Genomic DNA, 22680 nt, shown 5'->3' with positions numbered 1-22680 from the left:
TAACGTGAGATTTCACAAGACTTAAGTTTTCACAGCTAAAGGAGAGTAAAACTCTGTTGTCAATTGAGCATTTATATATATATATTTGTGCCTTGCTAAATTCGTTGTAAACATTGCAAAGCATAATGCCAACCATTGAAGCATTTGAACATAATATTTTAGCATACTGCATTAGGCATTGTTTCTCACATTAATAAGGCTGAATCATACTGAACTGTTCAGCACATAAGTACAGTACAATTAAGTTCACATATGGCCATAATAGAACAAATAATTGACACTTTACAAAGAGTAATCCGTACATGAAACTAGCATACATCCTTGAGGAACCAAATCACTGTAGCAGTCACACATCATTTGTTACACACTACTTCTAACCTGAGTTGGTTTGCTCCATTTCCTTTTACAAAAATATCCCAAAGGCAACTGTGTCTTTCTGAGGGATATAAAATGACGAGAGAAAGAGAGAAAAAGAAAGCAATCCCAGTCAGCAAATATTGTAAATCTGTCAGTCACACTTGCATCACAGAATCATATATATATATATATATATATATATATATATATATATCACACACTCATAAGGAAAACAAAAACCTATCAAAAGCAAAAATATGGAACATCTTATCCAGTTAATGACAGATTGTTGAGGAGAGATTTCGAAAAGAAAAAGCAAACATCATATACACATTCAATGTATTATGGATGTAAAGATGCAAAATATACAGTGCAAATGAATCTGATAGAGCGTATCATCCACTTCCAAATATTGTGCATGTAATGCTGCAAAATACATATACAAATACAATATATACAAATTTGTACAGCTCACGAGATGGCAGAAATTTACAACAAAGTCTTCACTTGAATACTGTCCCTACATCATAAATAGTAGACATGAAAGCAAGTAAGGCCATTATCAACAGCGCACAAATAACTGCAAAGGTTCAAGAGCAACATCGTGGCTCTGAACTCCTTGTTAATATTCACTACAGATCGTTTTTATATATTCACAGACAGTAAAATATAATTAATTTCACAGCGAAGTTTCTCTGCTGTGGAGAAGCATCGCTAGACTGAATTCGTACCTATAAACTACATTGTGGTCCATACTCGTATCCTGAATAGATACATTTGGCATTATCCTCAGAAACTGAAGAATTATGAATATCCAAAGTGGTTATAAGGTTTTGTTAGTTACTATTTTCTTTTTGTGGCAGTTTGTCTCATTGAACTTCATCTCATTTTCACTTACTACAGTATGGTAACGTTCAGATTGGTTACTATTTGCCAAACTACCACTCTTGTAAAACGAGAATTAGTCACAGTATGCTAGAAGTTTTCCGTCAGTGCTCACCAGTGGTATAATATTAACTCATCCTTAGAGTTGACCAATTGAAGCCCCACCAGTATTTTTGTGGGGGATTATATTGACGGTTGAGACTGAAAAAGGCTAACTAGTGCATATTACAATGGCAAAAGTATACTCTTATCGAGTTTAGTTATCCATTGATTTACAGATATGAAGATCACTACAATTCATATATTCTTTCCAGCTGCACAGAGGATAGAACAGTTCTGTATATTGACGTGTACAATAACAAAACCCACTGTTTATCGTACTGATGTGGGATGACATGCTATAACTACCGCAGTATTACTTTATATGCTCTTTTAAAAATGTTCATATTGGTTCAGACTATGAATCACTACGGTGACTAACCATAAAGTGATGATTGGTCAGTTTTGATGAACCCATCATAGAAGAAGGGATTCAAGCCCCAGGTGCAGTATTTACTCAACAAAGCTCCGTACGAGCACAGTATCACACTATGTAAAAGGCAATAATTCTGTATAAATACTGAATATAGGTCATGTACATGTGACCTTTTATCACTTAGTTACTGAAGGGGAAAAGAAGTTGACAATATCACAGGCACTGTAATTGCAAGAAAGTTTGCGTAAGCCACCATTCAACAGGTAAGGAAAATACATTGCGAATGAATTAAAGTCTTCACAAAGTTGTCAGAAGACTTTAAAATATGTTTATGAACTCTTGTTTTCTGATAGGCAAACCCTGAAACATATGTAAGACAGAGATATGACAGCATACATACTTGGAAACTAAACCAATGCTGTTGAAAAAAGATATCGACAAAAGATTACACATAGCACTCAAACTTCCTCTGTCTTACTTCAGAAACTATGAAATAATCCATCAGCTATTTTACTGGTATTCTGCAGTCTCAGAGAAGTCTTCATCTCTAGCAAGTAGCAAGGACTAAGATTTTTCCTCTCTTTGCATTTGTCTTTGAGGAGTAATGCCCTTCATTTTTTTACAAATCATTTTCAAAAGCATAATCTATGTTCTGCTAAGATACATAGTCATGAATAGATGTGACGATTATGAGATTCACACCTTCTGATACTACAAGCACAAAAACTCATTTTCGGCATTATAGTTGTATATTTAAAAGATGTGATATCAATTACAAAGACATGACTACCACAAATTCTGCTGTTTGAAACTACATATGTATCAAATGCCCTCTGACTCTCCAAATCAAGAAACTTCCTTTTTAAGAATAAATTTTGAAAAGTCTGTATCTAAATGAAACTTTAAGTTTCTGTGAAAACCAAAGCATTATAACATGCAGTGGGCGACTCAGGTTTAGAATTAAAATAAATAATTAGCAAAAGACTCCTTCTCTGAACTGTTAAAAGAAAGGCAACTTCTGATGATCTATAGTTTGTGTTTGCCACACAGCTTTTACAGGCTCATAGACGTTTTATTTGGCTATGGGTAAATCAATGCGCCTATTGACAAAATGTAATGACTTATTACAAAAGATGGTAAAAGAAGAATTTCTTTTGCATTCCATACAACATACTGCTACAATTTTACTCAACAATAACATTGAAACATACTACAGGGAAGTTAAACAAGCTTTGAAACCTGAATGTTGAATAAATAGTACGAAAGATTTTCTACACTATCTTCCTTACCTATAGGTTTCCAGTTCTTAGGAGCATAAATCATCCATGATATATAGACAACATTGATTCATCTTTACACATAATAAGAAAATCCTTTGAAACAACCTGGAGAGGAAGGTGTCTCAGGCATACAGACACAATAGTGAAAATGTGTTAGTTCCTCAATGCATACATTACACTTAAATCTCTAATTAAATCATATTGTTTTGTAATATGCACATACAAACATACATACTAAATATTTATAGTTCCTTTATATACATTATCATATGTACATACAGTTGCAGTTCTGTTATATAAAGATAAGGTTACATTCCTACGGTTTCTTAAAGATATAAAATGTAAAACTCGAGATAAAGTTGTACCTATCACTGCCTCACATTACAACCCACTTTCCGAGAAACATACACTTCCTTACTTGAGAAAGTTGTACAGTACAACATCAAAAATCCAGACATTAAAAATCTGGGAACTTGAGAAATCCTGATATATTCTTTAAAGGTTTTGTCAGTGTGTTTCAGGCACAGAGCATCAAATTAGGGAGGAGGAATGTGGCTTGGTAAGTGGTAGAGGATGACTGGACCTGTCATTGGATTTGAAAAAATTGCAAGGAATATTTGGAGAGAGGGATTTGTATGTGGTATTTATGGCTCTTGAAAGAGTGTATGATAGTGCAGATAGAAATGTTTTGTGGAAGGTACAAAAAATATTATGGTGTGGGCAGAATGCTACTAGATGTGGAAGAATTTCTATTAGGACAGTAAAGTGTATTTGCGAGTAGGAAGGGAGGAGGGTGAATGATTCTTAATGGTCAGTCTGTGGCAGGGATGTGTGATGTCATCATAGTTGTTTAATCTGTTTATGAATGAGGTGGTGAGGGAAGTTAATGCAAGGGAGCTGGGCCTAGGAGGTGAGTCACTTGTAGTTTGCAGATGACACAGCTCAAGTGGTAGATTTGGGTGAGAAACTGCAGAATGTTCATGGACAGAACCATGCACATGTGAAGTAAAGAAAACCATGGAAAGGTCTGTGGGGCTTGGCTGTAGATAGAGGGCTTTGGTTTTGGTGCATTATACCAGACAGCTAGAAAGTGGTTGTCAACTTGTAGGTAATTTTTCATCTGTTCCTTGCATTGCTTTGCTAACGTGGGAAAAGATGTCCTCATACAAAAAAGAGAAAGTAGTATTTCTGTTCAGTTTTAAAGCATTTTGATATGCATATAACCTGTTTGAGAAAAACAGCCCCAGAGAAGTATACACTCATTCTGGTGTGATAGCCCTAGGCCAAACTTGCTCCATATAGAGCTAGTTAGACATTATTAATTTTCGTATGTACTATCAGAACTCTGAAAGAGTAGAAAACACAAACTCAAGGATTTCAGATTTTTGGTGGTGTACTTGTACATACTCCTGCTATTAGAGTCATCTAACTCAGTGCATTTATTTGAGAATCTGTGGCAACAAACTTTATATATATTTCACAAAGTAGAATATACATTATTTATATCAATCATCTATTTCTTCAGTGCATTCACTGTTAAGAGAATCTGATAATGGGTCTTAAACCTGAAATATCATGCATGTAGTACAATCAAAATTCCAGTTACTTGTTGATAATATTGATTCAAGTCGTCCCTATTTTACAAGGATACAGCATAAAATAACCTTGTCACTAGAAGTGGAATTTACCAAGAAAGTGAGCACAACACCTCTGTTTCGCCTTGGCGAGACAGTAATCATTATACAGCGCCTAAATTGTTCTTTGGAGTTTTCTGTTTCAGCACTCTAGTGCTGGCCCATCTTCCACACATTCCAAAGGACCACTTGCTTTAATGTACAGAATCACTGATTCATTCTTTAACATGAACAGTTATCACTTTGTTTAATGTTAAAATTCAAATAAACATAGAAAAATAGAAAAATCAGAGAATTAATAAAACTTACAAAAAATTTAGGCATGTACATTCTCCAGTTAATGTCATATTACCTCTTTTCATGAACCTGTTTTATGATTCATATCATCCCAGTCAATCTGAGCTTGAAAAGTTCCAAACATCTTCATAAATAATAAGCTTGAGAGGTTACAAGCAGTTTAATATAAATAAGAAAATCCTACTTAATACACAAATCAAGTTCACCGATATCTGAAGCAGCTTCTAGAAACAGAGGCATCTTTACTGTATCTATCTATCTGTCTGTTTATTGACAGATAGATCTTTACAGTATATTAGCTATAAAAAATTTAACTGTCCGAACTTACACAGTAAGTCAGTGTCTACAGCCAGAGTTAGAAATTCAGAGAAATTGAAATTGCTGATGAAGCACTGGCATCCAGCAAATAGGGATAGACAAGCTTTTCAGATATTCAAAAGACAGAGACAGCCATGTACTAAATAAGCAGCTGTAGCTTTTAAAGGACGTTAATAATTACAGAGGGAAGCGACCTTTGTGTTATCCTCTCATTTTCAGTACCCATCCAAATGGCAAAATGATTTATATGGTTTATACTCCTAATAAAAGTCTATATTTTATAAAAAAGGATATTTGTTTCATATTTGGCTGATTGTATTTAGAATTGTACAGTTACATACTATGGATAACAAGACCTGACTATGTATGGATATGAACTATGTTGAGCATGTTTAAAAAATTCATTCAGTCTTAAAAGTACAATTTACTTTAGTTCATCATTAAAGCTAGCCATAATAAAATTGCTTATAAAGTTATAAGGTCATCCTCTTCCAAGTAAAAATAAATTGCTTCAATGGACTTTTCTTTGATAAATTGTACTCAATTTTGATTTTCCTTAACCTCATCAGTGCTTGGTACCATGTGAATCCATTCACACAGTATTGCTTTGTCTAATCACCCCATCTTTTAATTTTTAATAGCTGCAGTATATTCAGTAACTTTTTTCCCAAAATCTTCATCGTACAACTTTTAACAAAAGTTGGCAAAGATCACTGCATTAACAAATTTCTGTATCAGTCACAACTGTAAATAAGTTGCACTGGATATTCCAAAGTGTTCGTACACATACCCAACCTTCAGCACTGATAAACATGGAGGGGAGTCCACTGCATCAAATTATAGTATGATACAAGAAGAAAAGCCTTTCATTTGTTTTTCAAAAAGACTAAAAAACCTTCATCATGGCAGGCAAACCACTAAAATAGGGGAAGGTCTAAACAAAAGTTTGCCAGTCCTGTCACATTTGGTTGTCTTCCTCAAATAATTGTTTGAGTATATATATGTATATAAAAAAGGCATACACATGACAATGAAATAGTCTCAGTTTGGTATTTTCTTCCACTAGGTAAAAACATCACACAGCAGTTGGGCAGGTCGACAAGGGGAATAATCAGCAGTTAAAAAGTGCCTGAGTATTTGTGAAAATTCAAAAAGTGTATGTACAAAGCATCCCTCTTCGTACAGTTATTTTGTGTATTGGTCACAGTTACTCTTAAATGTTTCCCCTACAGTATTGGGGTTATGGTTTAGTAATCTAATGGATATAAGAATAAAAATTTTCTTAAAAAATCCAACAAGATGCATACAAAATTGTGGCTTCATCTCAACATTCTTACAAAATTGCTTATGAAAAAATTATGTATCCACCAAGATTCAAATAAAAAAAGGTGAACGAGCTAGATATGATGAAACTGAATGAGAATGAAGAAAATGCCAAGAACTGTGCGTATAATCTTTGTTACATTCTCCAAACATTCTTGAACCTTATACCCTAGTCAGTATCACTGTTCGTGCTTCTAATGTGTGCAGATTTGGAGATCAAAATACTCATAAATAAAACTACTTGTAAAATAATCACATGATAGAAGGACTAATTTCAACATGGCATCAATTCCCAGGTAACAGTATCTGTTTGAGATAACGTTCCAGAATTTGCTCTGATTAACTACAAACATGTTCACAGTCAGTTGTCATATCACAGAACACAGTACAACAGAATTAAAAGAACTGAATAATCTGAAGAAATTTAGTATTCTTTCACAAGACAGTAAGTTTTGTGATACCAGTTATATACCAGAAGATGCTTGCAGTTTCTCGTTTTGGCATCACAACAAACTAAAATCCTGTTGACCATTTAATGCTAATCCAGTAAAAGGAAAAATTGCTGAATATGATCCGCCACACTCCATTGCCTCATAATTCTGCTGAAGTCGGAGAAAAGTTTGATACAAGTGGTCACCGGCAAATCACTTTTGAGTTAACTTTCAACATTGCTAATAATGCTGGTCAACATGAGAGTTGTGAAAAGTATTGGATATATGGTGAAATATCATTTTCAGGTAAATTGGTCTTGTGCATTAAATGTAAAGAATCTAAAACCTAACTATTGACCAGATGATTCCATTTTCTACAAATGTCTATAAGCATAGACATAATAAGATAGTCGTATTCAGCTAAACTTTAAATTAATATAATTCCAGAGTGCCTTTGATATATAGAAAATTATTCACAACTTAATGCAATATATACAAACAGCATGAATATATGCATAAGCAATAAAAATCATATTAAAACTTTACTTCCCAGTACACTGAAAACAAATGATAGGACAAGGAAGGGTATTGTCCAAAAGCATGGAAACATGACTAATAAAGGAATGAATAAGTTGTGATCACTTAATGAAATTAAGTACTTTTAAGTATGGATGACTGAAAGTAAACTGGCTGAAATGGCTGTGATGACTTCCATATGATTAGAGGGTCAGCAGACATCCGAGGTGGTCATAGAATACTAGCAGTACCATTTCTCTGGTACTTATTCCGCAGTCTTGTGAGTGTGGATGAAGATTCACTACTTAATGTGGAATGGGTATATGTGAGTGGCCGGTTTGCAAAGCGGCGTTTCAAAGAGGTGATAGGTCGGGTTTCGTCCTCTCTCCATCTCCTCCAGTTGTGGTGCTCTATTGGATCCTGAGGTCCCCAGTCACCCCACTCTCGTGATGACTGCAGTGATGATGCCACTTTCTGCATGAAAGAAAAAAGAAAAAAAGCAGCCTTCAAATAAAAGAAACATATAGCTCATTGAGAACCATGTGCATACCAGAGACATGCCAAAGATTAATCACACAAAGGGGCTGCAGATATGCCAATTAGAGAAGACAAGTAACCTCCCAGACAGATCATGTACTTCCCTACTTTCCGCCAACAAAATTATGAGTTTAAGTTGAACCGAACCATTCAGTCAGGATGCAAGGCCTTGGCTAACTAAAAGTCATCCCATCCAAGGTGATTGTTCACTTTGTTTTAAAACATACTGAGCTTAACAAGAAGCTAGAAATCCACATGCCTGTCATTAAACAGAGAATCCAATCTAACATAAGAGATTCAGCAACAACTTAACTGTTATCTAAGCACTTGAGTTCTGATAATTAACCAGAGCCTAATAAATATGACACAATTCCCAGTTCACTCACATTTTATTTGTCAGAATCAAAAACACTTTAAATTCAAAAGAACCTGTGCAAAATTTACAATTCATCTACAATTATGAGAAAAAAGAAGACTGGATGCTTGAATTATAGAGCTGTAAGTCCCTTACATAAATCTGGTAAAGTGTGTGGAAGAACAGTGATTGAATGGATGGTGACATGCACAGAATGTCTGACTGGGGATGAGTAATATGGCTTCAGGAGAGACAGAGGATGTACAAACCAGGTTATTAGCTTCGAGGAATTTGTTTGAGAAATACCAGGAGAAAGAAAGTGAACTGTATTCAGCATTTATGGAACTGGAAAAGTTGTATAGCTGGGTTGATGGATAGGGCCTTGTGGAACGTGCTATGAATATATAGGGTAAATAAAAGTTTACTAAATGCACTAGAAGCTTTTCAGCCTGAGACTACAACATATGTGTGAAAAGGAGGGTGAGTAGTTCTTGGTGAATGTGGGTATGTGTCAAGACTGTGTAACGTCACTGTAGATGTTTAATCTATTTATGGACTGGGTGATAAGGAAATGTAAGGTTTTTAGAGCAGGAGACAGGTCTACTGTATGCTGGGGGTTTGGGGCCATGGGAAGTGAATCAGCTGCTGTTTACAGACGACACATGCTGGGAGGCTCCAGAAAGCCAAAAATATGTGGAACAAAAGTCAAGTGAGAGGTTGCAACTGGGGGAGGAGAGAGGTAGGTTTCTGTTCTTTCGGTACCTGGAAGTAGATGTGGCAGTGGATGGAATCCCTGGAGCTGCAGTGAGTCATAGGATGTGAGAGGGGGCAAGGTCCTGGGTGCATTAAGAAGTGTATGGAAGATGTCAGTGTCTGTTACAGCAAACATGGGTTTGGGTTTGTATGAAGGTTTAGTAACTCCAGCAGAGTGGTATGGCTGAGAGTCTTAGGCCTTGAATGAAGAAAGGAAGATAGTAGACATGACGGAAAGGAAATGCCCAAAGACAGCCATTGGTGTCTATTATGTAAGGAATAATAGAGTAAGAGAGAGGTGTGCTAATTAATGTAAGGTGAATAAAGAGCTGATTAGGTTGTGCTGAAATGATGCTGATACATGGAAAGTATGATTGAGGAAAGAGTGACTGTGAAAATCTACAAGTCAAAAGTGGAGGGAGGAAGGAGAAGTACTGAGGATGAGATTTTGCCAAAAGGCTAGGCTAATGCATAATGCCTATTGCATGTCTTGCTTGATGAATAATACTGTATATCCTACTGTATATCTCTTCTGTTATGCTCATTATTTATTTGTCAATCCTGGGTTCATCTGGGAGTTACTTAAACCTTGTGTTGAGTTTTCTTTTAAAATTTTCTGTAGTTGTTCCAGGTATCTTCCTTATTTTTCCTAGCAGTTAACTGAATATTCTTTCTATTCTTTTTGCAGGACTGTCTGGTTTCTGAGCATTATACCTGACAGAGAGAGTGGATATGAACAAATGAGGACATTCTTCGACTGTTCCTGGCCCAACCTCACTATGTGAGAAATGGCAAACAAGTAGGTAAAATCATATGTATTTTCTGTCATACTCTTGTAGACTTAATCTTTTTTGAGGCACTTTTCAAATATAATTCTTGTTGCTTTATGTAACTAATTTCGTTTATTTCTTCATGGACAATGTACACAATACAATATATATCTTGACACCACTAGTTACTAGCGAATGATTGCTTAGGCCCACTATTGTCAGCACAGTTTTTAAAACTTTTCAATATGTTTTCTGTGTTTATGTTATTTAATATAATTTTTCATGAGTTCCATATCTGTGAAACATTGAATATTGGAATATCAGCAAGTGGAGACTAGATGGAGTTTTTCTTAATCAGATGCTTTAGTATGTGTCCTTTTATCATTCTTTCAGACTTTTATTACACATGTAATCAAACTGACTGCTTTACACTTGTTTAGTAGAATTAGCATCAATCCTTCTTTCTGTTATGGTGTTACATATGCTATTCTGTAATGTCTTCTCATTTTCTTTCATGCAGACTTTGCCCATTGATAACATCACAGTTTCACTATTGCTGTTTTTGTGTAGTACAAGAAGATGGCTGGAATTCTATCCACTCCCAGAGCTGATGTCCCTCTAAGCTTATCATTTGCTCTCGTTTTGTCATTTCCTGATTTTCAAATATCAATTACTGCATTGTTCTCATGCTAAACAATTCATCATCTAATTTCTTCTTTCATTTTAAAGTCATTACTGCTCTGAATGTTTTTAATTATTTTTAGTTTGTTTCATCTTTCACTTTCTCTTCGAGCCAAGTTTCTGATCTGCTGATTTTGACAAAATATTTATCTGTGCATTCACTGATGTAGACCTAGAAATTTGACTCTCTAGATTGACATACATAATCTTCCAAGGGATTTTCAAAGGAGAGACTGAAAGGATGAAAAGATAGAGACCAGGGGATATCAGGGCCTTTTCATTCAAAAGGATGAGCAGAAATAAAGCAGGAATAAAAAGCCTACCTCGACCTTACAATTAAGCTGCTTCTTCTCATATATCCTTCCACTCCTAGCAAATGTAATGCTGACAGAACACATACACAGTGATTTGACCTGACAAGCACTAAACCCCACCCTCCCAGCTCAGCTGTAAAATCCACCCTTCTCGAAATACATCCATGTGAAACAACATTACCCAGACAAACATGAGTCCCTCTTTCCCATCTACATTCTGGACCTCACATAGCCATCCCTGCATTATGACAAACTCTAATCAGCATATTCCAGGACCCTTCATGCCTACATTGCAAAAACCAAAATGGAAACACTAAGCCCTACAGTTTGGATGCCCCGCAATCTCGTCACATACATACGCACGCAACACTGCACTTTATGATGTGCAGTCCCACCCATTGGATGTGGCCTGCTTCCTGAGCCTGCAGGAGTTTCACAAAAGACTCTCAGGGCAGGAAGTAGGTATTAGTATAGTTATTTCATTCTTGGACGTAGTTCTTGGCAATCCCATATCCCTCATGAGTTCTCCATACCAGTCATGCCACAACATAATGGTGTGCCTTACGTTTAACTATTTTCATTTTTTTAAGCAATGTGCACGTAGTGAATGTTGTCCTGAACTAGTCAAAGATATGAAAGTCTGGACAGTTGTATTACTTAGGAGAGCCATGCTTTAAACAATCACATCATGGAAGAGGCAATATGATTCTCTGTCTTAGAGTTATGACATGAAGGGTTGAAAGTCACACTGCTGAAACAGCAGGTCTGGTGCTGAAGGAGTGGATTTGACTAAAATCCTGTCAATATGTAGCAGGATCAGTTATTTCAACCTTACTTGTGATTAGTAAACATCCTGTGGTTGGTTGTTGACAAAGTGACTTCTCAGTGAGATAGATAAACATCCCTTTTTCTGGGGTTATGCAGCGACTTGTCTAGATACATCAGAAGGCTTACACCTCCGTGGTTTGAAGAGTTATGTAGCGACTTGTCAAGATACGTCAGAAGGCTTACACCTCTGTGGTTTGAAGGGTTATGCTGTGACTTGTCAAGACATGTCAGAAGGCTTACATCTTTTTGGTTTTAAGATATCTAATACAGAAGCAATTTGAGCTCATGGATCGACAACACAAAATCTTTGGTATGTAAGAGGCCACCCCAGCTCATAACCTGAGACAATGCCCAAACTTCCAACATATTTGTCCTTCTGTATGGGACTAATCTTGTCTTTGTGTTATACCGACTATACTACAACTGGAAAAGACATTGCCTTTAGAAATCTTGATAATATGGTTCTACCGAACATCACCGGTGTATATTCATTATTTCATTTTAGAACCTCTTCATCAAACCCCCTTCTTAGTAGGTCTTTAACTTCCTATCCTCAGTTTGCCTGCAAATTGCCAAAACTCAACCACTCTCTTTCATAAAGGTATGAAAGTACTTGTATATATATTCGTTTCTTTCATAGTTGTTCATATGTCGCCTGTTAGTGAGGTAGCATCAGGAGCAGACAAAGAAAGGCCACATTTATTTACATTCATTCTCTGCCTGTCAAGTGTAATGCACCAAAACCCCAGTCCTTTCCATGGTTTACCCCACTTGTTCATATGTCCTGGTTCAGTCAACCAACATATACAAAAATATGTAATGTAAGAATGCTTTGATTTCTTATTCTGTATTCATCTCCCTGTCATCTTTAAATCTGTTCCCACATACAAAGGGTACCTAAAGTGTACAAAGCCATGCATATTTTACGTAAATCAGTTTTGAAGAACTGGGATCCCCAACCCGAATCTTGCAAGAAGGCAGAGGGCAGGAATGCCTACCTCACTAAGGTAGAGTTTCTACTCCAAGTAAAACAAATACGTACATCTATGACACCATATGCCAACTGGGATTTCACCACATATATTGCAGTGATAGGGACAGGCAATAAGACAACTGCCCGCAGTCCCCACACCAAGGCCGTCCTCCATCCAGGTCCATCAGTGATTACAATGGCTTGTCCATCCATTACGCACGCCCAGACGACAACACCCTAGAAATAAAAAAAAAGTCTTACAGTATATTAAATCATCTTAATGGTTAGGCAATGGAACTTTGGAAGCTGTAAACAATAACTTAATGAATAGATTTCTATCTGAACAAAAGAGAATTACCATCCACTAAGCCATTCCCTGTTAAGTGGACTGATTACAGTATCTTGAAATTGGGTTTTAATCACCAACTGGCTTTATCATGACAGTGACCTTTGCTGCCATATTTAACTTTAGAGCCCTTCACTTATTAAGGTCACACTGTGAGTAACTAACTCTAGGCATACCTCACAAGCAAGGTGTTGCGACTACATCAACTTGTGTATAAAGAATATCATAATATAACATATATGTAAATAATTATACAACTACAGGACCCATGTTCCATGAATGCCTCTTACCCTCCTGACTGTTCAGACACCAGTACCCTAAAGCCTTCTTCGTTTCATCTTTTCATCTCCTTGGTCTCCCCTTTCCCCTTCCTCCCTTCAATTCTCACATGCAGATCCTTGTATCAGTCTTTCTTCACTCATCCACTCCATGTGTCCTGACCATTTCAGCATACCCTACCAGCAAACCTACCAGCCGTAGTTGCACTTTGGTTCCTTAAAGTGAATATGCATAAAGTCTGATTCTGAATTCAAGACAAAACCAACAGTGCCCTTTTACATGCAATATGGCATTAACTGGTCTTTGAGCTACAGTGAGAGACCATTCTAACCTAGAGTTACATCATCTCAAATGAAGAAGAACTAAGCATTTTAGTAAAGTTTTGCTTTGCTTTCCACTGATATTCTGACAATAGTTTTGACAACTGTTGAATGTGTAAGCAGTTCATTATGAAAAATGATTACTTTCTAACATTTACCTAATAATCACAGTTCAGAGTCTGAGACTTTTGTATAGTATAATGCTTATGAATGTGTCTGGACCATTTCTATATACATATGTATATGTGTAGCATCACTATCTCTTTGCTGCATATACATGTATGATTCTGGTGTAAAAGAGAGGTATATATAAGTACAGCAAAAAAATACCAACCAGAAGACACAGAGGGATAAAAACGCCCCATACTGGAGCCCACAGCCAGCTGACAGCAGCTTCCAACATGAATGTGAAGTCCTTGCGAACTTTATGTATCCCTGAAAAATAAAATAAGTTTTCACTTAAAATTAAACAACTGTGGTTAGTGTTGTGTAATTAGAGTCAAGGAAGAACAAAAAACGAATTAGAAATTATATTTAACAAGCTGATTATGGTTATACTACCCACATACCTCCAGTGTGCTATAGAAAACAACGAAGGAGCTGGGAGCATATGGTTGGTGATTCTTCTTTCCTGTATCATTACTTTCCAAAAGATGGAACCTATGAGGGAGTCATGTGAGGATATTTCCTGTAAGACTAAGTCATTTGTGCCAGATGCTATCTTACTAAGGCATGAAAAGGCAGAAAAGTGAAGGTGGGAAATTATGCTGATCAGTAACATCCATTTGTACAAGCTCACACTGTAAAGGCATATTCCACACAACTGCTTTCAGCAAAGACGAAAACCCACGAATAAGAAAATCCACATGAAAATCTTAATATAGCAATAGTCCACATTTCCTTTACAAATGATACAAAGAAATGAAAGTGTGGCTATTAAAGAATCAATTTTCAAGTGCATCGTTCCCCCTATTTATCATACATCAAACCACAGGGGTAACAATTGAGATGTGATCATTACTTTATGAATCTTTTATATCTGCCGCAAAGCAGAGTACAGACACAACCTTCCTAACAACTACAAAGTGTCAGGATCTGGAATACTGTAGAATGTGACATGGTGGGAACTGTGGAAAGAGTCAAAGCATCATGATGCTGAAGATTATCATACAACTACCAGTGGTAATTCTAAGTTAAGGGATACTTCCAAGTCTCTCTCACGTACAGATTTCAGCAGCTTCTTTCCAGTTAAATAATATCCACATTGAGGCATCCTTTAACTTAGTCCCACCCTTACTTATTTCACATTCTTCTGAGAGCTTCTGAGCATGAAGAACAGAATCTATTCTATTCTATACCTTTGATGTCTATTCCCTCCAGGAACTCCCATTAAGGGGGTGGCCACAGTAAAAGTCTCCACTTATCCATGTCCTAACATGCCTCCCTCATATACATCATTCCATGCATTCTTCCACCATTTCTCTCCCTGCTGTACTCTTCCATTTTATTTCCCATGTCAAAGGTGGTCTTCCTCTCACACCAGTCTCTTTAATTATCCTATCATACACTTTCCTTGTAAACTCCCCATCTTCCATTCTTTCCATATCTCCAAATACAGAAGTAAAGACTTATCATCACTGAAACTCAGTATTTTGAATTTAAGAAAGCCCATTTTATGCCATGGCGAATACAGGCTGTCCCCAATTTACGATGGGGTTATGTTCCGGTAAACCCACTGAAAGTCGACAATACACTTAATACAGTTGTTTGAACATATGATCGCATGACTGACTGGAAGCTGCAGGTTGCTGCTGCCATACATCATATCACTAGCCCAGGAAAGATCAAAATTCAAAGTACCTTTTCTACAAAATTCATATCGATATCGCACCATTATAAAGTCGAAAAATTGTAAGCTGGGGACTATCTGTACTAAAAAATTTAAAAAAGGATGACAATTGTGTCAATCATGATTGATTAGTAAGAAGAAACCATGCAGCTATAATCATTATGATGCATATGACCATAAAGGCAACAGGTACTTACCGTAAATGGTGGTAACAGCAAGTGTAAGTGTAAAAGGTGGCCATAATACCACTGGGGACAATACGTCCCCATCCAGCAGGGCCACGACAGCGGCTCCACCCTGTGTTGAACCCATTCATTATCAGTTTTAATCCATGATACAGTACTGTTACTCTCTTAAGTAGCAAAGAACATATCAAAAGGACATCTACATGTATGAGAAGCTTTCCAATATTACAACAATATGCAAGCAAGAGAACATACTCAAAGATCTGCAAATAATTGCTGTCCACATCTGAATACCAGTATTTTTTACTCTACCAAATCATTTCATTCCACCCTGATTATGGTACATTCTATTTGCATGAAAATTATAAGACATGTAGTGTATGTGAGAAGCCACGAGGAGTGATAAGTTACTGCATGTGAAAAAGAGATAGCATATATACAAAAACAGGACATTTCATGAATCAGAGATGCATAACAGTACCTTCTAATATGGGTGGAACAAGTTAAGATTGTGGCTAAGGGTATAGGAATGGTATGCAAACATGTTTCACTGATTATGTTGCAGCTACAGACATGAATGAGAAAAACTTGCTCAGGGACTAATTAAAAATCTAGTACAAAATGAGGTAAGAATGGTTACCTTAGTAACTGTGGGTGTAGCTCCAGCTAATAGGATAGGTGCCAGCAGTAATGCTGCTGCAACTCGAGGGAAGCAGTCACGGGCATCCCTCAGTGCTGCTATTAGAGCATGGATGCACACAGTTCCAGTCGTAACTCCACAACACCAGATTCCTGCAACAGTATTCACATGTTCTAGTTCTGCACTTTTGTGTTTTACAAGTTATGTAATGAGAAATTACTATCTGTCCTCCAACAGAAAATACTCAACACACAATGACTGACAATACTATTAAGTTAAGGTAGTTGGAACAAGGAACTGCAAGCCAAAACACTCCAACAGAGTATTTGCTCAACCCAAACAAATATTTCTTAAAAGAATTAGGCTATTCTTACCTCGGCTCCCATTTAAAGCTGCTGCTCATCAACCAGCAGACTGATAGTTAGATATGATCTACACACACAAAAGTTATGGCCATCAGCAAAATCAACTGTGACAGGTTCATGTCTTTTAATCCTTTCAGAATTGCAAGTCTATTTAAGGCCAACAGCATTCGTATTGAAGACACTTTTGTGAATTGCCTTTTCCTGCCTTTGAATTTAAATTGGAAGACATGCTTTATCAGTATGAAGAGATTTTTTGTCATAAGCAACAAAGCACCAGAAAAATAATTGTGTTATGTATCGATATACCATGATGGGGCTTGTACCATCAACAGTGTCTGTACTGAGTATATACTTGTAGAGTTTGCCTTTTCCCATGGTCCTGCCCAGTATATGTGGCCAGCTTCCTGAGTGCTGTGGCAGACCCATTGCCTTCCTTTTGGTTACATTCTTATGGCAGCCCTACAGGCAGTTTAGACAATGAAACTACATATACTATCTTGCAGATTCTCACACCTCCAGTTTTTTGTTTTTCTTGCATGTAGGAGGTTGTGAGGCATACATGAGATAGAGCAAATTGAAGCGATGTGTATGTGAATGGTAACGTGATGTCTCTGGGCTGAAGCAGGGCATATCATGCAGTTAAGGGAAACCACAGAAAGGTCTTAGGCATGGCTGTGGTGGATAGGCAGCTCTGGTTTTAGTGCATCATATGTGAGAGCTAAAGAGTGGATGTGAACAAATGTGGCTTGCCTTCATCTTTCCCTGGTGCTACCTTACTATGCAGGAAACGGTGAAGTAAGAAAAAATTATATTAGCGAAAGTTCCTTTGTTTTAGTTGCTGAAGGAAATATTCTTTTCTGTCATTGTATACGGTGACAGATTAATGCGTGTGAGACTTTTGGCAAATATTTAGAACATTTATTAAGTATTTGAAACCAAATGGTTTTAAATTCTTTAGGAGTTCGGTATTTTAGAAGACTTGGCAATGGTATTCACATAAAGAGTCTAAGAACCATATGAATTGGAATGATGTGTGGTGTGTCAGGGTCAACATGCTGTCACAGTGGACTGAACCAGGGCATGTGGGGCGTCTGGGGTAAACCATGGAAAGGTCTGTGGGGCCTGGATGTGGATAGGGAGCTGTGGTTTTGGTGCACTGCACATGTCAGCTAGAAAATGGGTGTGAGTATAGTAGATGCTCCATAAATGATCACATGTCCTTCAACTGCTACACTGATAAATAAACCACACACATACCAACTTCTGTGCTTTATGCAAAAAGTACCTCCTGAAAAGTGGCACAGAGGACTCTTACCTATGAAAATGAGACTTGATACCACTTGCTTCAGCCACACGAAAGGAAAGGTACCCACAGCAATTAGATGGGAAGCTGTTATCATCACCGTCCCAATGCTGACGCCAACAGCCTCCCCACCAACTGTCTCCACAAGGTCTTTCTCAATGGCTGTCTCATTATCATGTCTGTTTTGAAAAATCACATTAAGATGCTGGCTGCAGTTAGCTCCACCATTTATAGTACTAATCACATGAATAAAATTAATAAGAAATGCTCTTATAACTGTATTATTCGATGATGAAAAATTTAAGTGGGTGATATGTTTTTCTTTCTATAATGAAGGCTTCAGTCACTGACAAAAAGTCCACATCATGGCCGGGCCCTAATTGAAATAGAGATAATTACGAAAAGGAAAAGGAAAGAAAAGGGAAAGTAATTACAATAAGTCTGAAAATGGACATGATACTAAATATCTGAATTTATATTGTTCGAATTTGTTAGAAGGCTTTTGAATGCAAAAGAACTGAGAGGGTGGATGTGCTGGAAATGAAAAAACAGAGGACAGCATGTGGTATGAGGACACTGACCAACTAAGGAATGACAGTTTAAAAGATGTGTGGTAGAAGTCTTTCCTGACATAAAACAGTTAAACCTAAGCCTGCAGTAGCAGAGATACAGTGAAAGCTGTGGAGGCAAGTCACCCATAACTGTACAATAAGAAAATAAAAGGTCATGCAAGAAATGAGGTAGACAAAGGCATTGGGTAAAAGGAGTGCCTTCTTTGTTCCTGTACACCATTCCCTTTAAACACTCTCAATCTTGCCAAATTTTTTTTAACAAGTAAAATTCACTCAGTACAAAGAGAGTGGTTCACATATACGCAGGATGGAATATTCAAGATCTGAACGTTGGCCCACACAAAAACAAAAATCTTGTCATACACAGGTGTGATTGGTATATGTTGGCATCTTTGTTTTGTTATTTCCTTCACTCACTGATTTCTATAATCATACGTTACATTTTCCTTTGTATACCTATTCATTATTTTTTTGTTTCTTATGTACTTAAGTATCTTTTCTGTTAGCTGCTTTCATAGTGTTGTTATGACATTAGTGTATAATAAAATATGAAAGAAAAGACAATAAGAAACAGAAAGACTCTTCCTCTGGTTATCTTTAAAGAGAAAACCCAAGTGATACTTGATAGTGGTTCTTCACCAATTGAATGAGGTGGTTGCCACAGTGTTCCTATGATGTCATTGAAATATGAAAATTAATTAGTTACAAGACCTTAATTCTCCTGGTGTTCGCCATTTCCTGCATTAGCAAGATAGCGTCAAGAACAGATCAATGGACATTTGAGGAAAAGTCCTCAATTGGCCTCTTCATTCAGAATTTATTAATACTGGAGTAGTTGGATTAGCAGCCCCAAAATCCCACTCCTCTTTATCATCTTTTATGACGTGCAGGTGTGTAGGGAGTATTCTTTTTCCCCTCTCTCAGGGATAGAAAAGATGCATATAAATAAAGATTATAATTCTTTACAAATGATGATCGTGAATCATAACCCTTACAGTCTGTTTGAGGAACAACCCACAAAAGAGAGAAGGAAAAGTTGATTGTCTTTTTGGATTGCCAGAAAGCCTTCAATATGGTCCTGCAGAAGCTAGCAAACTGAATTTCAGTCAAGAATAAGAAAACATTGAAATGAACAAAATATAACACGAGAGGTCTCCACCAAAAAGCATATGAAAACAGACTTTTCCAAAAGGGGAGGAGCCTAAAGTATAGTTTTGCATCTGTGGAGATGTTATAGTCAGATTTATAAATCTTTAAACTCAGTTATGAGTCTTCTCAGTTCTGTTTCTACACTGGAAGAAAAAGTAATGCCAAATACAAGAAGAATGGCTCAGGTACTATACAGTATACAGGAGAGAAGGATAGCTATGAGGTACAACAACAACATTACTCCTGCTTCAGGTTTATAATTATAAAGCTCATAGATTGGGTGTTACAAGTCCAATTCTGTCCTTAAATATATCATTAAACACAAACAATTAGTATACCTGAGAGAGGCTAAAGCTTGTCCCACTTGGAGACCTCTATCACTGGCCAAGAGCGTAAGCTGCAGCACTGTCACAACAGCCACAAATGCTGTCACCAGCAGCAGCAGCATCATTAATCCCCATAGGTGCCTGTAAAAAGGATTGCATTTTGTATTTGTTAACAGAAGAAGGAGATAAAGATTTTTGTGATACAATAACCACATACATGCAAATCAGATAAGGACCACTGCGCCAAGAGCAATTTAGCAGGATGTAACTCATTTTACTATAGTTTAGAATGAGTTGAGAATGTGTATCAGTGATTTGTGAGGCAATCCACCCCAGAGAATTGAGAACAGATCATGAAGATGGAAAAGTAATATCAGATAATATTTGTAAACAATCCTGTCAATCCATTTATATCCATATCCATAAAAAAGTAATTGCATATAATATTTGTAAAATTTCCTGTCAATCCATTTACATCCATGAGACTTTTCATTGCATTCACAGTAACCTATGCAAATTCTGAAGAATGTCGGCTAAAGAATGAATGCAGTAATATACACAAGTGAGGTGTGAGGAAATAGAAATCAATAAAACTAAAAAAAAGTTGGACAGAAAATTGGAGTATGTGAGACTGCCTCATCCAAGGAAAAATGGATAAATGGACACTGATACACTGAAATGTATCACCACATGATCATCTGATCTTAACTAAATGTACTGCCACATTACTGCCTGTGCACACAATGTCATGAAAAAAATATAATCAAATAAGAACATCCATATCAGATATCAAGTCCTTTTACTGACTTATACTCACCGTCTGAGTGTAAACCTGAAGGATCCTCTAGATGAGAAGTTCATGAGAAGGCCAACACCCAGGCCAAGCGAGAGCAGCACGTGAACCAAGGCAGCACACCAAACCTTTGCATAGAATTTGTAACCATTTTCAGTTTCAACCATACAGACCATGCATCAGTCCTAGCTTTGTTGGTTAGCATTTCTTTAGTAAGAAGGTTTTAAAAGCAGTTTTACTCAATCTCTGTTAAAGATAAGGTAATCCCAATTTTCTACAAGAATCAAAATAATCATCTTTCTAATGATATCTAACTCAGAAACAATATCATATATGTATGATCAGCATATAGATAAAATTCTTACAGTTCACTCTCTTCCAATCACCTACTACTGACTGTGGAAGTTAAGGCTTTGCCCATTATTCCATTAAAATATTTTTTTTTTGCACTGTTTTCAGTGCATTACGCCACAACCTCTTTGCATCCTTCAGTCATCCTTATGTACACTAGCAAGGCACCCTTGCTGAGGAAACCTCTATTCTTTTGGTGTATTCAGTTTTTTAGAATAAACAAGCAGTGGCTGGCTGCTTTGCACGATAAGAAAACCAACATGAATAATTCTTAGGCAAAAACATCAAGTGAAGGCATTTCAAACAATTTTCATCTCACCAAAAGTTTATTATGTAAATAAAGTCACTGCTTTACTGAAAAACTGTCAGGCCCTCACCCTTGGCTGCATGAGTGTTTCCCCTTGAGGAATAAGGAAGGGGCGGGCAAGTTCCCACAAGGTTAGAAAATCTCGTCCATACATCTCTGTCAGTCCAATGCCAAGTTGCAAGCTTAGTCCTGAAAGAAAAGGTAACATCAGTTCTGTATGTCACTTCTCACATGTATTCTAGGTTCAATATCAAAATTTATGTAATCCTTGGGACGAAGCAATGTGGTGATTTTTAAGAATTTTGTTTATTCAAAAAATATGGGCTGCAGATTGTGGTCTGAATGTATCATGACCTAAATGTTGTTTTGAATACCTAATGCACACTCTGAATGTTATTCATTTGTAATATATGTGAGTATGTACTGAAAAGAGCAATCAAGCTCCTAGATAGCGATAATCTTGAATAACAAGGACAGTGGATTTTAAGAGTTTACGTTATTTAGAAACATGGCTTCATGATATTCCATATGAACAAACATTACACTGTCCAATCTTCATCAGTTCCTTACTCTCTTCAGATTACAAACTGTGGATGTAAATACGATCATTCTCGATCAAAAGAATTAAGATACTATCCCAGTCTCAGCTTTAATATTGATATGGCATTTCACTTGTATATTAATGATTCAGATAGAAACACTCTCTAAGTTGTATGAATATCCTCATATTCTGCTGAATAAACAAGTTATAGCTTGGACTTCGAGCTGTATGAACCCTGTTATAACTGCTTCCTAAAAGTATGATGGTATCTCCCTTGGAGTACACCACTGCTTCAGAATCCTCAGAAGGATTTGTGATCATCTATATATAGCATTTCTGTTCAGTTATGACTATAAAGTGAAGTTTATATAGTCTCACTATACAGTTGTTCAAGTAATAATGTTACTGGAATGAAACAAACTGTATTTAACATGTTATTGAACAAAGTGATAGATCTAATGGTAACCCTAATTACAACATCCATAGCCAGTGCGCTATTTCTCTTGCTGTTCAGTAGGGTTGCTCAAAGAGCCTTGACCGTATAAAACTTTCCATATAATCAAACATTATGCATAGAGTTAATAAGGTCTATACAACATACAGGGTGCAAATTGAAATGTCTGTTTG

At 36.7% G+C, this 22680-nt stretch overlaps 1 protein-coding gene across 5 annotated transcripts in view; it reads right to left on the bottom strand.

Moving 5' to 3' along the window:
- Positions 1-56: 56 nt before the first annotated feature.
- The window catches only part of LOC139761358 (uncharacterized), a 146291-nt gene continuing 123667 nt past the window's right edge, over positions 57-22680 (bottom strand). For all 5 annotated transcript variants that reach the window (XM_071685455.1, XM_071685453.1, XM_071685457.1 and 2 more), the window contains 9 exons: positions 21583-21701; positions 20879-20982; positions 20074-20202; positions 18027-18193; positions 16347-16498; positions 15719-15818; positions 14007-14107; positions 12797-12964; positions 57-7990 (listed from right to left, as the gene is read on the bottom strand). In XM_071685455.1, coding sequence (XP_071541556.1) covers positions 7748-7990; positions 12797-12964; positions 14007-14107; positions 15719-15818; positions 16347-16498; positions 18027-18193; positions 20074-20202; positions 20879-20982; positions 21583-21701 — 1283 coding nt within the window. In that variant the 3' untranslated portion in view covers positions 57-7747. The remainder of the gene's footprint in view (positions 7991-12796; positions 12965-14006; positions 14108-15718; positions 15819-16346; positions 16499-18026; positions 18194-20073; positions 20203-20878; positions 20983-21582; positions 21702-22680) is intronic.

This window comes from Panulirus ornatus, chromosome 40 (genome assembly GCF_036320965.1).
Source record: "Panulirus ornatus isolate Po-2019 chromosome 40, ASM3632096v1, whole genome shotgun sequence".
In the NCBI taxonomy this organism is placed as follows: Eukaryota; Metazoa; Arthropoda; class Malacostraca; order Decapoda; family Palinuridae; genus Panulirus; species Panulirus ornatus.
This window is presented reverse-complemented; position numbering and strand designations above follow the sequence as displayed.